The sequence below is a fragment of the Manacus vitellinus genome, unplaced genomic scaffold (assembly GCF_001715985.3).
Source record: "Manacus vitellinus isolate BGI_N305 unplaced genomic scaffold, ASM171598v3 scaffold_11_pilon, whole genome shotgun sequence".
Classification (NCBI taxonomy): Eukaryota; Metazoa; Chordata; class Aves; order Passeriformes; family Pipridae; genus Manacus; species Manacus vitellinus.
Genome location: NW_021938895.1, coordinates 17,205 through 31,389, shown reverse-complemented (window position 1 = coordinate 31,389; position 14,185 = coordinate 17,205). Strand labels below are relative to the sequence as shown.

Below are 14,185 nucleotides of genomic sequence, written 5' to 3'. Positions count from 1 at the left end.
ACCCTGGCTGGGGCTGGGGTGTAGCAGCACAGATGGAGACAATCCAGATAGGTCTCTAGAGCAGAGCAGTGGAATATTCGCTGCTATTTATTGAAGCCAATCTCTAAAATACCCCCCAGCTCCTCATGGAGCTTAGGGGAGCAGGCAGGGCCCTTCGGTGGCTTTGCTTAGGAAAATTAAGGCACAAACAGGGCTTTGATTTTAAGGATCTCCCTTCAAGCAAAAGAATCGCTGTATCCTTTTGCTTCCAGGATCTTGTTCAGCTCCTCCAACACCCCTGGGTCCCCATGGATCCCTCACAGATCCTCCCCGTGGCCATTGAAGATGGATTCACAGGAGGGAGAAAACTCTCCTGCAGCACATTGGGGGGAACTGAGCCATCTCAAACCTGGTGTTGAGACCACAAAGCATTTTCCTCCAGCCAAATCCAGCCCAGGAAGCACAGTCCCTGGCTCCTCATTAGGCACTCAGTACTATTAGGCAAGTCCTGATTAGCTGGGTTTACCCTCCACTCCCCCCCTCTGTGGTATTGTTTAGCCTTGGAGCCACGGGCACAAAGCTGCAGCCTGGGCCCTGTTCCTTTACAGGAACACTAAAGGCACCAAAAAGGGGTTTGCAGCAAACCAAATTTAATTAAGGAGGGGAAAAATATCCAAAGTTTCAGCTTGGAAAAAAAACAAATAACAACAACCCCCAGGGCAAAGAATTCTATTGTCAGTAATGTCCAAGTATTGTGTTTCAATGTTGTTGGAAGTGAAAAGATGGTTTTTCTGGGTAAATCTTTCCTGAGTTAGTTCAGGGGCGGGGTTACATCATCTTGGAGCTGGAGGGAATGTTTTTTCTCCCACCCCGAAACCTGTGCTCAGAAATCCAGGCCAAGAGGGAGGTGGAAAACAGTGCTGCTGGAAGGTGAGATCCCAGCAGGGCTAGGGCAGGGCTGCTGCCAGCCTCGTGCCCTGGCTGTACCTTTCCATCCTGCTTTGTTTTATTTTACCTTGACAGAGGGACAAGGGTGACCTGTTAAAAACAAGCCAAGGGGATGGTGCCAGCAGCCACGTCCCCAAGCCCAGACTCACCTGGGTATTGTGTAATTTCTGAGGGACATAGCCTCTGTTCCTGCCTTTTTCCAGATCGCTGGTGAGTGGCATGGCCAGTTCTCCTGGGGAACCTACAGGTCACTCCCTTCATTGTCAAAATTCACTCTTGGTTCCTGCTCCCTGCTCCTGTGTTGCCCTTGAGACCTTCTCTCACGAGTGGCACTGAGCTCTCCTGGGCTGGAAAGGGTTTCTTTAAAAAAAAAAAGGAAAAAAAAAAGGTTATAGGAGGCAAATGAGCTGAAATTTTCTATTCCAGAGCAGGGAAAAGCACTGGATAATCTGTCCGAGTGCAGTGGGATGAAAATATCCCCTCGCTCCAGCCCTTCTGTGAGTGGCTGTGTGTGCATCCCAAAAGGCTGGGCAGATCCCAGTCTAGCTCAGCATAACATGCCTCATGCAAAAAGAGCTTCATGGGAAATGCTGTAGAAGGAGCAGAGGGTCTGACTGGGACTCCTCAAGCATTTGGGGCACTTTGAGATTTCATCAGCTGGTTCCCCTCTGCCAGCTGCACTTTCTCATCCTGGGTTTGGACTGGCCCAGGGCCATGTTGCTCCACACAGAGCAGTGACATGGGATTTGGGGGATCTCTGCACCCCATGGGTTGATGTGAAGACAGACCAGAGTGGGGAGTGACCCTGTCACCCCCCAGGCACATATGCACAGCTCCAGGGATACACCACCAAAATCAGGACTCAGCACCATGGTGCTGACAGCTGGAGCTGGTTCTACCAAACCAACAGGTTCCCTTCCTGCATTCAGTGTGGTCAGTGGCACCTCCCCTTGCACACACACCTTTGGATCCGAAGTCACCGTGGGATATTTGCAGATATCTGGATGACTTTCCAGCCCTGAATTCTTGGTGAGACTCTGGCAGGGGTTTCCAAACTTTCCCCATGGCCCACTGATGCCTGGGGAGGTAGAAGAAGACTCTCACAGCCATGGTCTCATTCCTCCAGGCACTTGCTGTGCACTGTATCTGCCACCTCCACTATCCCACAGCTCCCTATTTCATTCTCACCAGCTCCCATCTGCGATGCCACAGCAGCCTCAGTCCCTCTCCCCTCCAGTCCCCATCCCTGGAGGGATTTAAAAGCCATGTGGATGTGGCACTTGGGCACATATTTTAGTGATGGCCTTGAGTGTGCTGGGGGAACGGTTGGACTCCACGATCTTAGAGGACTTTCCCAACCTGGATGGTTCTGCAGTTCCTATAACAGGCACTGGATGTGCACGCAGCGCCTGGACCTTGAGCAGCATCTCCCTCTGGTGGCAAATGAACGAGGTTTTGAGAGGAACACCTCCCCAGCGTTTCTCCCCTCTGGCACCATTGGGAAAAACCTGCATGTGCACCAGGTCATTTGGGTATCTTCAGTTCTGCCCCCCCCAAAAGATGGGAAGGGTGGGGAGGGGCATCCGGAGGTGTGATGTGCTGCTGGAGTCCTCCTACTTCAAACAGAGCTTTAAAATTCACTGAAGAGGTTTAGATTGGATATTAGAAAGAAATTCTTCCCTGTGAGGGTGGTGAGCCCCTGGCACAGGTTGTCCAGAGAAGCTGTGGCTGCCCCATCCCTGGAAGTGTCCAAGGCCCTTGATGGGGCTTGGAGCAAATTGAGATAGTGGAAGGTGTCCCTGCCCATGGCAGGGGACTGGAACTAGATGGTCTTTAAGATCCCTTCCAACCCAAACCATTCTGTGATTCTGTGATTAAATACAGGTTATTTCTGTAGGTGGAGACCTGTGGCTCACTGCTGGGACTGTCCCCAGCATGCAGGACTTGGGCCCTGGGTGTAACAGGGCTCTCACACAGGCTGGAAGGCTTTAAGGACAGACAATCCATATTATTTGCCCTGATTTCACATTGCTTACGTGCACCCCCAACATGAGACACAGACACAGCAAAGGCTGGTTTGGGTTTTTTAAGCATAATTATATATTATCAAAGGTAGAAAAACAAACTAGATAAAAATTCTTGTAATGCTCCAGCATTACACAGGCACTTCTGCCTTCTGTGTGATGCACACAGTGAGGAGGACTCTGGAAAAGCCACTGGAACTGATTTGTCCCTGCAGAGCGCAGCCACAGCATGGAGGGCTGGGATCTGGATGGGGACAGAGAGCCTTCATCACATTGGAATGTGGCTGCACTCCATAACCAGCACCAACTGGGTTTTCAGTGCCCAGGAGAACCATCTGGCTGGGTCAGCCCTGAGCAGTGAATGTATCATGGAAGCTTTTTTTAATAATTCATTGCATGCCTGTGTCCTTCCTGCTGCCTTTCCTGCCCTGTGGCACCACTGGAGTCCTGCCCACAGCAGGACAACAGCTGGAGGACGTGGCCAGATGTGCCTCAGCTGGCACCCCTGAGCTTGCTGGTGAATCCAGCTGACCACACCCCAATTAACACATCCAGCCATGTCCTGGGCACAACCCCATGCCCAGCCAGCCTGTTGGGAAGCACTGGCTATTCCTGAGGCCACACATTTAGTTCCTGATATAAATAAACCCTGTCTGCACTGGGGATTTGATGGTGGCAGGACTTTGTAGATCTGAGATTTGGCCTGAGGCTAAATTTAGGAGGCAGCATCCAGGCAGATGTGGATTATAGCCTGGTAAGCTGTTCTAGTGGAAGATGTCCCTGCCCATGGCAAGAGGTTGGACCTAGAAGAGCTTTAAGGTCCCTTCCAACCCAAAGCATTCTGTGATTCTATGATCTGGAAGCTGGGTGGAAGGGGGCAAGGAGGAGACTGGGCAGAAAAGGCCACCTGAGGAAGTGGGACAGTGGACAAGCAGCAGGACATGGCTCTTGGCTATAATTCAGAGTCCTGAGGTTGTGGTCTACAGCATGAAGAGGATCTATGACCCCGAAAAATGGAGCTGGTAAAGGTCTCAAGATGAACTTGGTGGGGGAAAGATAAACCAAGCACTACTTGAGGGCTTACTCTGCTCTGAAGGAAGGACATAAAACTCATAATTTTTCTGGTTTAGGCACTTATTTATCCTGAGAAAACACCTGCTTTGGCCAAGGCTGCAGCCTGGAGACAGCAGCCAGGTCTCCAGACTGGGACAGGCCAGCAGCTTGTACAAGCACTTGGTAAAGGACACAGTTCAAGTCATTGTCACAAATATACCAAAGGCAGCACACTCTGGCAGCCTGGCAGGACTGTGACATAAATAAGGTCAAAAAATAACTAGCCCTGGACTTTTAGGGCTTTTTAAGACCTTTGAAGTTCTCCAAAAATGCAAGTAGAAGATAAACCATGTCCTCCTGGTGATGGAGGAGCACATCTGCCCAGTGTCAGGGGCATCACGGGGACAGTCTTCACCCCACCACCTCCTGCCAGGCCTTATTGATGAGACAGTCACCCCAAGGTGACAGTGCAGCCCTTTACAGGGTCACCCTGGCAACCCAGACAGGTCTGTCCCCTCTCCCAGTTCCCCCAGTCCTTGCTGTGGGCATTTAGGGTCAGCCTTGGGGGTGGAGGTGAAGCACGGTGACCTCAGCTTGCTCCTCCTGACAGTCCCCTGCGTGCCACAAGGGTGGATGTCCCAGAGGTGATGCCACTCCATGAGGGCACCCTCTGCCCCCTCTGAGCCCTCGCTGGGGGGACCTGCCACCCCACAGCTGCCTGTGTTGCCAAGGGAAAAGCTCCTCTGCAGGTGCCTGTGGGCACAAGTGACCAGGATTGGGCTGATGCTTGCCATCCCAAAGGATAAATCCTCTCCCTCTCCTCTTCCTACTGCTCCTCCTCCTTCTCTCAGGCATCCTGGAGAAGCCTGGGCTTCATTGTCCTTTTGCACCAGGGCCATGCACATCGTTGTGCCTGTGCCTGTCCCTGTCCCAGGCAAGGTGATGCCTCCTGCAATGGCAGTGAAATACACAGAGGAGCCCTCAGCTGAATCCGGGGAGAAGCTGCTGGGACAGGATATGGATGGGGGAAAAACAGGGTCCTGCCCTGCTCCATCCTCCTGTGCCATTCCTGCAGTGCCAGTGCTGGGTTTGATGCTTCCTCCATTCCCCACTGTCAGACCAGATTCAGCCTCCTGAGGAACAATGTCCCTCATGGGGAGAGAAAAGTTTGCCCCAGGCTCAACTCCGGTGAGTTTCCCCATCATCCATCCTCCAGGATAAACCTCTCCCACGCCACCATCTCCGAAGGCTGCGTTGATCACAGACAGATCTCCTGTCTTCAAGGCCAGCTTTACCAGCAGCCAGTGGTGATGGTTTGTCCAGCTGTCCTCCAAACACCCTTTGGATTGCAGGAGCGATGAGCTGTTCCCAGTTTTTGGATCTGCTGTGGTCCCTTCCCCTGACAAGGACTCTTCATCTCCTGAAATTCCTGAGCTCTGCCCAGCCTGGGAGCTCTCCCCAGAGACCTCATCATCACCCGCTGCTGCAGCACTGCAGGATGTCTCCAGGAATCCCTGCCAGATCTCTGTGGACTTGGGATGGAGCAGGCTGTAATAAACCACCAGAGCTGTGGCACCTGGAAAAGAGCAGAAGGGTGTCAAGGGATGAGTCCCAGCAGCATTTGGGTAAGATGTGGAGAAGAGGCCAGACCTCACTGCCACCTCTAGATCACCAAGCCCTTTGCAGAAAAGGTGCTGGACATCAGGTGCTTTCTACTGGTACAGACATCAGGTTCCTTCCTAGTCCTATCTTAAACTCATCCAAGGGCAGAGGGATTGCTACTTTTCCAGCCCAAACATGCCCTTTCTTGATCACAACTGATCTGCGTGCAACCAGTCTGGGGAGATGCACAAAGCCCAGCACACGTGGGCATTACAGCTTCCCTTTGCTCCCAACCCACAGGGAAAACATGAGCCTGGTCAGCATGGAGATGCTCCAAGGGCTGGAGTCCCTCTGCTCTGGAGCCAGGCTGGGAGAGCTGGGGGTGTTCACCTGGAGAAGAGAAGGCTCCGGGAAACCTTTAGAACCCCTTCCAGTGCCTAAAGGGGCTCCAAGAGAGCTGGAGAGGGACTTTGGACAAGGGCCTGGAGTGATGCGAAGGGGAATGCCTTAAACTGAAAGCTCAAAGAAACAAAGCAAATAGTCTGATGCAACTAAAATAACTGACGATGCTCATTTACTCAAACTTCTCTCAAAATGTGCAATCCAGGCTCTAAAACCCCCAGATCTTACCTATTGCAGACCCTGACATGACAGCCCCAGTCACACCCAGGCTGTTCCTCAGCTCTGCCTGCAGGAACCGGGTGGCCAACAGCAGCAGGAGCGTGTTCTCCATCAGCATTATCTGCAGAGCAGAGGGAAGAGAGTCGTCACCTTTATCCTTCTGATGGTTTTAGATGTGCTTCTGATGACAGAAAACACTCAATTTCTAATTTTCATAAATTCACAAATCACAGACTGGTTTGAGTTGGAAAGGACCTTAAAATTCATCTTGTTCCAACCCCTTGCCATGGCAGGGACTCCTTCCACTAGACCAAGTTGCTCAGAGCCCCGTTTAACCTGGCTTTGAATACTTTCCCTGTTTTATTTCATACCTAACGTACCACTTAAAACATAAAAGTTGTTGACCTTAACTTTCTGCAAGGTGTCCACCCTTTTTTACCAGGAAAAATAACTCTGACATTGTATGGCTGCCCCTAAAAAAAACGAACCCAGAAGAGAAGGTGCATCCACCTTAGTGATCATGTGGCTTTTTATCCACACTGGACTTTCATCAGGTGGTGATGTGAGAAATGAGAATGGAAAGTTTGAAGCTTCTCTCCAGCAGCTGCATCCATGTGGAGTAAGGAATACCCTGGGTACTTACTGCATAAAATACAGACACCCTGGTCTTGGAGGGACCAGGTCGGACATTGATGTAGCAGAAGATGTATACAGCCCCCACCAGGCCATTAAACAGCCTCCAGCGGCACGGCTGGACCACAATATTTGTCTGCTGGGCCACCAGCCAGAAGGACATGAGCAACCAGTGGACACCTGCAAGGAGAAGGGACTGTGTGGGCAAAGCCGTTCCTGGGGGAGGCTGCAAACAGCTCCAGCACCAGGAGCATCGCAGGGCTGACCTCAGGGTGGGATGTGGGGAAGAGGGATCTCAGGTCTTACCTGCCACAGCGAAAACCCAAAAGGAGTAGAGCCTGGCAAAGAGCACCAGGGCCAGGACCCTGGTCCCCAGCATCCCTGTCCTCCAGAGCAGCAGGCAGAGCATGGCCACGGCCGGCAGGCTGAGGTGGCCAGGCTTCAGCAGGCAGGTGAAGTGGCTGTAGGAGGCCAAAGCCCAGGAGAGGGAGAGCAGGGACAGCCCTGCGCTGACACCTGCATAGGGACAGGGCAGTCAGGGCTCTGAAGGATGCCCAGCTGCGCTGTGGGGCCATATTTCAGTGTCAAGGAGCTGCTGGTAGCATGGCACCCCAAAACAAGCTAGACACCTCATACTCCTGCCAACAGAATCATGGAATCATGGAGTCACAGAATGGTTTGGGTCGGAAGGGATCTTAAAGGCCATCTAGTCTGACCCCCCTGCAAGGAGCAGGGTCAGCTTCCACTAGATCAGGTTGCTCAGAGCCCCGTCCAACCTGGCTTTGAATGTTTCCAGGGATGGAACTGGAATATTTCAATTAGTTTATGCTAAATCTGGTCTTCTTTGTGTGCTTAGCATCTGCCTGTGGAAATCCTCTGACCACTCTCTCCCATGGGTAGATCTCTGCAGCCCCAGGGCAGCTCCATCCTGGTCACTGGCATCAGACCAGAGATGGACACAGAGTGTGACCTCGCACGCCTCAAATTCTCCCTTTGCACAGCTGAAAGTTCACCTTTCCTGCAAAGCAGCCCCAAACCCCTAAACGCTCAGCACTGCAGTGTGATTAGGGCTGGACCACCAACAGGAACACGCTGGGTTCACATCCAGCCAAGACACTGCACATGGATACTGCTCATACAGACTATACTGGCCAGGAGAAGCCATGGGTGGCTCAGAACTCCTCTGCGTTCAGCCACAGCAGATCTTGCAGCCACATTTGTCCCTGGTGCTTTGCACTGAGGCTTCCCAGTCCCTTTGCAGCTTTCTCCTTCACCCAGAGCCCACCCCGTGCCCTGCCAGGTGGGCACATGCATCCCTCACCCAAACGCATCGTTCCTACACAATTCAAAGCATCCTCCTGGGAACTCCCACCTTACCAGGGATGAAGCCCACTGGGTCAACAGCCACGTAGGCCTGGAGCAGGAGGTGAGGCAGGGTCTGCAACAGGGCTTCCAGGAGCTGCAGCACACACACGTCCCCGAGCTGTGTCAGCACCTCCCCAGCACGGGCACTGCCGCCTGCCATCCGCAAAACATCCCAGTACCTGCAGGAGTCACCGTGCTGGGATGTCCACCCTAGTTTTGGCAAGTTTGGGACTGCACCTGGGTTTGGGGGGGTTGGATGGGTCACAGGGAGCATCTCTCACCGCTTCCAAAGGCCCAGCTGGAGGAGGTGAAGCACCAGGAGCCAGCAGCTGGGTGGGTGTCCGTCCGCCCGGAACCAGAGGATGCTGAGGAGCTGAGCGGCATAGCCAGGCACCACACAGGCCATGGTCAGCCCAAACCAGCCCAGCTGCCCATGGACAAGGTAATGGGTGATGGCACAGAGCCCTGGAGAAGGGCAGAGAAGCAGTGCTGAGGGATGCCACAGCCACACAACCCAGCAACTGAGAGCTGCCACCTACAGTCTTAGAATTCTTAAAAAGTTTAAGTTAGAAGGGACCTCAAATACTATCCAGTTCTAATCCCTGCCAAGGGGTGGGACACCTTCCACTATCCCAAGTTGCTCCAAGCCCCATCCAACCTGGCCTTGAACACTTCCAGGGATGGGGCAGCCACAGCTTCTCTGGGCAACCCGGGCCAGGGTCTCACCACCCTCACAAGGAAGAATTTCTTCCTAATATCCAATCTAAATCTACTCTCTTTCAGTTTAAAGCCATTCCCGCCACAATTCCGTCTCCCAGCCACCGAGGGGGTTCGCAGCCCTTGTCCCAGTCTTATCTCCAGCTGCCGGCTCCCGGTGGCTTGTTGGCCAGCAGTGGCACAGCCACCGCCACCGAGGGGCCCAGCCCCAGGAAGGGCTCTGATAAAAACCTCAGTCTCCAAAACACATAAATAAATAAATAAAATTTTAAAAAGTGAAGAAACCCCCAACTTTTCATATTAAACCCCCCAGAGACCGGCTGGGTCTGCAGGGATGCTGAACGCCCCAGCCTGCGGGCGGAACCGCTCATCTCCCCCCTCCGCGGGAGCGCAGGGATGATTCCCCACTCCCCGATCTCCAGGGGTGACCCGGGACCCCGGAGATGGCCGTAGAGGGGCCGCTGCCACCCTCCCGCCCGCCGTTCCCCCCCTCTTCGGGGTGGCGCAGCCTCCCCACAGCCCCGCGCATCCTGCGCGCATCCTGCGCGCTCACTCACTCGCCCCGCGCTCCGCCGCCAGCAGCGCCAGGCTGAGCCGCGGGATCGCCCCGCGCATCCTGCGGAGGAGGAGGAGAGGGAGGAAGGGGAGAGGGGGAGGAGAAGGAGGAGGAGGAAGAGAAGGAGGAGGAAAAGGAGGAGGAGAAGGCGGAGGAGGAAGAAGAAGGAGCCGCCCTTACCCTGCCCCCCCCCGGTCACTCCCCCAGTGCCCTTTCCCGCCGGGCGGTGTGACGTCACGGTGCTTGCGTCACACCTCGGGGGCTGCACCAGCCCGACACCTCTGGGGCAACTGCACACTGGTACAAGCCCATCCCGCTATCCCCCAAGTTGCTGTGCACTGGCACAAGCCCACCCTGATGTCCCCCAGGCTCTCGTGCACGGGCACAACCCCGTCCCGGTGTCTCCCAGGTTTTTGTGCACTAGCACAAGCCCACCCCGGTGTCTCCCAGGTTTTTGTGCACTAGCACAAGCCCACCCCGGTGTCTCCCAGGTTTTTGTGCGCTAGCACAAGCCCACCCCGGTGTCTCCCAGGTTTTTGTGCGCTAGCACAAGCCCACCCCGGTGTCTCCCAGGTCTTTGTGCGCTAGCACAAGCCCACCCCGGTGTCTCCCAGGTTTTTGTGCACTAGCACAAGCCCACCCCGCTGTCTCCCAGGTCTTTGTGCGCTAGCACAAGCCCACCCCGGTGTCTCCCAGGTTTTTGTGCGCTAGCACAAGCCCACCCCGCTGTCCCCCTGTGCGATGCCCGCCGTGTCCCTGTGCCGCAGGGATGAGCACTAGGTGGCAGCCGGGACATGGTGTGCACGGACCCGTAAATTAATCAGGTTGTTTTCCCCCCTCCTACCCCGAAGACAAAACCTTTGTGAAACGCTATCCCAACCGTCGGTGGCTCCAGGGGCCCTTGTGTGTACAGAGATGTGCTTCATCTGCTTTTTATCACAATTCCCAGCCCTGCAGCCTCCATCCCTGATGCTTTTTAGGAAATAAATCCCCAGCAGGTCCCTACAGGAAAAGCCATGAAAAGAGGTTTAATTAGGTCCAAATATCATCTAAGGTTTTGTAATTGCTTTTGCAAAATCCTGCAGGAGGCTCCCACAGCTTTGTACATTGGCTGGGCTGTTGGATGTATGTGTGTTCAGGGGCTTTCATACGTTTTTTATTTTTTTTTTTAAATTTTAACTATTGTTTTTGCAACTCTGAGAACAAAGCCCAGAGTCTGATGCTTAACAGGAGCCACCAAACCGCTCAGAGATGTCCTTGCCTGGTTATCCCTTCTTGTGGGAGCATCCCCAGGATCTCTGTCCGTGTCCAGCACTGCTTTTGACCATAACTTGGCATGTTTGCATCTTCAACTCCGGTGGTTGGGTTGGGGGTTTGTGGGTTAATGTCGTCACATCCACATTCATGTTTCAATTAATTAACAATGTCGAGCTGTTGGGCCCAGCTCCAGCGAAGCATTTTAATAAAGCCAAGGGTGTAATTAGGCTCTGGAGCCAAGTGAAGCTCAGCCTTGGTTGTCACTGAGCCTTGTCCTCCACAGTAGCAAATACACAGCTGCCAAATGGCCCATTCCTAGAAAACCCATTTTTTTTTGCATGCAAAGCACAACTCGGCCTCTAATGGGCACCAAAGCCTTTCCCAGAGCTGAGGGTGGGATGTTGAAGAACCATCTTGCTTGTAAATCCAGCAGTGAAGAAGCTGCAAGGGTCCATGCAGGCACAACGTGGTGTGATCCTTCTTGTCACCCACGGAAGATATGTGAGAACCTCATCATCTCATCCCCCTGCCCTCCATCATCATCATTCCTGGGAAGAACCCACCCCAAGGTGTCTCAGCTGTCTTTTCTCAGCCTCTTCTGCTCAAAGGCTGTATTCCAAGCCGGGAATACATTTCCACACCACACGGGTCTTGCTGTTATCACCCCGTAACAATGCCAAGCAGAAAAGGCGAAAGCCAGAAGGCCTTCCAGAAGATATTCCCAGAGCTATCCACCCTCCCCAGTTTCACTGCCAGCTCCCAGTTGCTCTGGCTGCCTTCCAGCCACTGGTTTGGCTGTGCTTTTCTCTGCTGGACTTTGGTGTTCAGGAACCTCTTCTGATAAAAAAAAACCTCTCAGGCCTCCAACAAAGGTACATCCTGGAAAAGAGTAGCTCTGGTGAGACATTACAGCCCCTTCCAGTACCTTAAGGGCCTCCAGAAGAACTGGAGAGGGACTTTGGACGAGGGCCTGGAGTGACAGGACAAGGAGGAATGGTCTTAAGCTACCAGAGGGAAGGTTTAGATTAGATAATAGGAAAAACTCTTCCCGGTGAAGGTGGTGGGGCCCTGGCACAGGTTGCCCAGAGAAGCTGTGGCTGCCCCATCCCTGGAAGTGTTCAAGGCCAGGTTGGATGGAGCTTGGAGCAACCTGGGATAGTGGAAGGTGTCTCATCATCCATCTCTGTTGATTTTGATGTAGCAGCTTCTCCAGGCACAGTGACATTATTGCACAGCACCAAGCCAAAGGAAAAAATCATTAATAATAATAATAATAATAATAATAATAATAATCAAGCTCTCCAAGCCCAAGCTGTTGAAACTTTAATTACTCCTTCCATCTACTGATTTGAAAGTCCTTTGTACCTGCGAACTGAGGCTTCTCTGGGCAACCTGTGCCAGGGCCTCACCACCCTCATAGCCAAGAATTTCCCCTATTATCTAATCTAAACCTTCCCTCTTGCAGTTTAAGACCATTCCCCCTTGTCCTGTCACTCCATCCCTTGTCCCAAGTCCCTCTCCAGCTCTCCTGGCTCCCCTTTAGGCACTGGAAGGGTCTCTAAGGTCTCCCCAGAGCCTTCTCTTCTCCAGGTGAACACTCCTAGCTCTTCCAGCTTGGATCCACAGCAGAGGTGCTCCAGCCCTTGGAGCATCTCTGTGGCCTCCTCTGGACCTGCTCCAGCAGCTCCATGTCCTTCTGACATTGAGAGCCCCAAACCTGGGCTCAGTGCTCCAGGTAAGCTGCCTACAGGTGACATCACACAGACCCAGCTGCCCCTCACATGCTGTGCCACGTTTCTGCCCAGGTGTTCTGCCACACACCCTGTCTGCAAATACTTCACAACACTTTAGAGAAGGTTTTCAGTGAATAATCCCACCCTGGTGGACACAGGGGTCACATCTTCTGCAGGTCATTCCCTTGCTTGAGGTGACTGAGCAAAGAAGTTCTGAGGGGTGATTGTGGGTGGTATCAGGAGATGTAGAGATCAGGTTTTTATGGCTGCAAGATGGTGATTCTTAGAGCAACTAGTCCAGGCACCCACAAGAACATTTGCCTTCCTGGATTAGGTGCAAAGGACCTAATTCCAAAGCTGTTTGTGAGAGCTGCTCTGTAAAAGTGACGGTATAATTAGGTTTAATCACCTTGTGGGACTAAATGCATTCAACATGAGAGTATTGAAACTCAAAAAAAAAAAAACAACAAACAACGAAAATGAGGAAAGAAAAGCACCAAAAGGAACAGTCCAGAGAAACGAGAAGCCTGCAGGCAGCCTGAAAGCTGTTAAGAAAGGCTGTGCTAGAAACGTCCATGAAGTATTTGATTTGACTGGGAAAGAAAACAAAGAGATCTAAGAAAAATCCCTGCAGGGCACGAAGGGAGAGTCAAAGGAGGCTCTGGCAGGGATGAGCTCAGCGGGGCTCATACAGCTGGCAGAGGAGAGCGGCAACTCCCATGAAACGGGTCAGATTCCAGAAGGAAAAAGGTATAAAAGGAAAGTGAAGATCCCATTGCAACAGACACCTGAATTTATAGAAATGTCTGCAAATCCCTGGAAAGCAGGAAACCATTGGGGGAGTCCTTGAGAAAGGAGAAGGACACTTAGGGGTGCTGTGCTCAGTGCACTGTTCTGCCCATGGCAAGAGAGTGAAGGCTACAATAAAACTGAAATTGCTGAGCATGGGCTGTAATAATTTCCATAAATAGATGTGGCTTAAAATATCTTACATACAGTGCAGGCAATTAGTACTAAAAATGGTTTGGTGCAAAAGTTTAAAAAAAAAATCACTTTTTCATTTATTTTCTTTTTTTTTACTCCTAACTATTAGATTACTCTTTTACTCTCACTTTTTTCCCTACCAATCTCTAGTGCAGATCTTTTCCATGTTCTTAATCAAAACAGAACTGCCCAAATTTTCTCTTCCAACAGTAGAAATGATATAGTATTAATAACACCTCATTAACACTCTTCCTGAATTTCCAAAGAAGAATGAACTTCCCATTTAACATAGCTTTAGGTGGGGTTTTTTAACCTAATTCCGGCTGATAATTATTTTTCTTTTAGGGTGACAGAATGTTCATGTTTTTAAGGAATTAATATGAAACCTCTGAAAACAGATGGAGACAGCACTTCCCTAAGAGACAGTTGCAGGCATTTAAGGAGAAATTCCTGCTGGGATTTATGTGGTAAATTAAATAACTGGCTAGTTCATTAGTAACACTCAGATGCACATGACTAGCCTCATCAAAACCTGAAGCAGATCACTGCAGAAGGCAAAATTAATACCTAGAGCTAGAAATCATTGCATATCCCTCAAATACCGGTTGACATTGTATGTATATATATATATATATATATATGTATATATATTAGCTTCAGGTATATAGTTTTTATAGTTTTCTTCCACGCCACAGGAACCAAAATTGTGGATG

General features: G+C 51.7%; 1 protein-coding gene across 1 annotated transcript; it reads right to left on the bottom strand.

The window, feature by feature from the left end:
* Positions 1–4,489: 4,489 nt before the first annotated feature.
* On the bottom strand, positions 4,490–9,557 carry XKR5 (XK related 5). The gene is made up of 7 exons (XM_018088911.1): positions 9,500–9,557; positions 8,507–8,690; positions 8,238–8,404; positions 7,167–7,376; positions 6,871–7,040; positions 6,237–6,348; positions 4,490–5,580 (listed from the first exon to the last, which is right to left on the bottom strand). The coding sequence occupies exons 1-7, from the start codon at positions 9,555–9,557 to the stop codon at positions 4,490–4,492; spliced, it is 1,992 nt and encodes a 663-aa protein (XP_017944400.1).
* Positions 9,558–14,185: the final 4,628 nt, after the last annotated feature.

Coding starts and splice junctions, on each gene's coding strand:
- XKR5 (XM_018088911.1), bottom strand. CDS start 9,557: ATGCGCGGGGCGATCCCGCGGCTCAGCCTGGCGCTGCTGGCGGCGGAG. Junction 8,691..9,499: donor GGCGGCGGAGCGCGGGGCGA/GTGAGTGAGCGC, acceptor GCCCTTCTCCAG/GGCTCTGTGCCATCACCCAT. Junction 7,041..7,166: donor TTGGGTTTTCGCTGTGGCAG/GTAAGACCTGAG, acceptor TTCTCCTTGCAG/GTGTCCACTGGTTGCTCATG.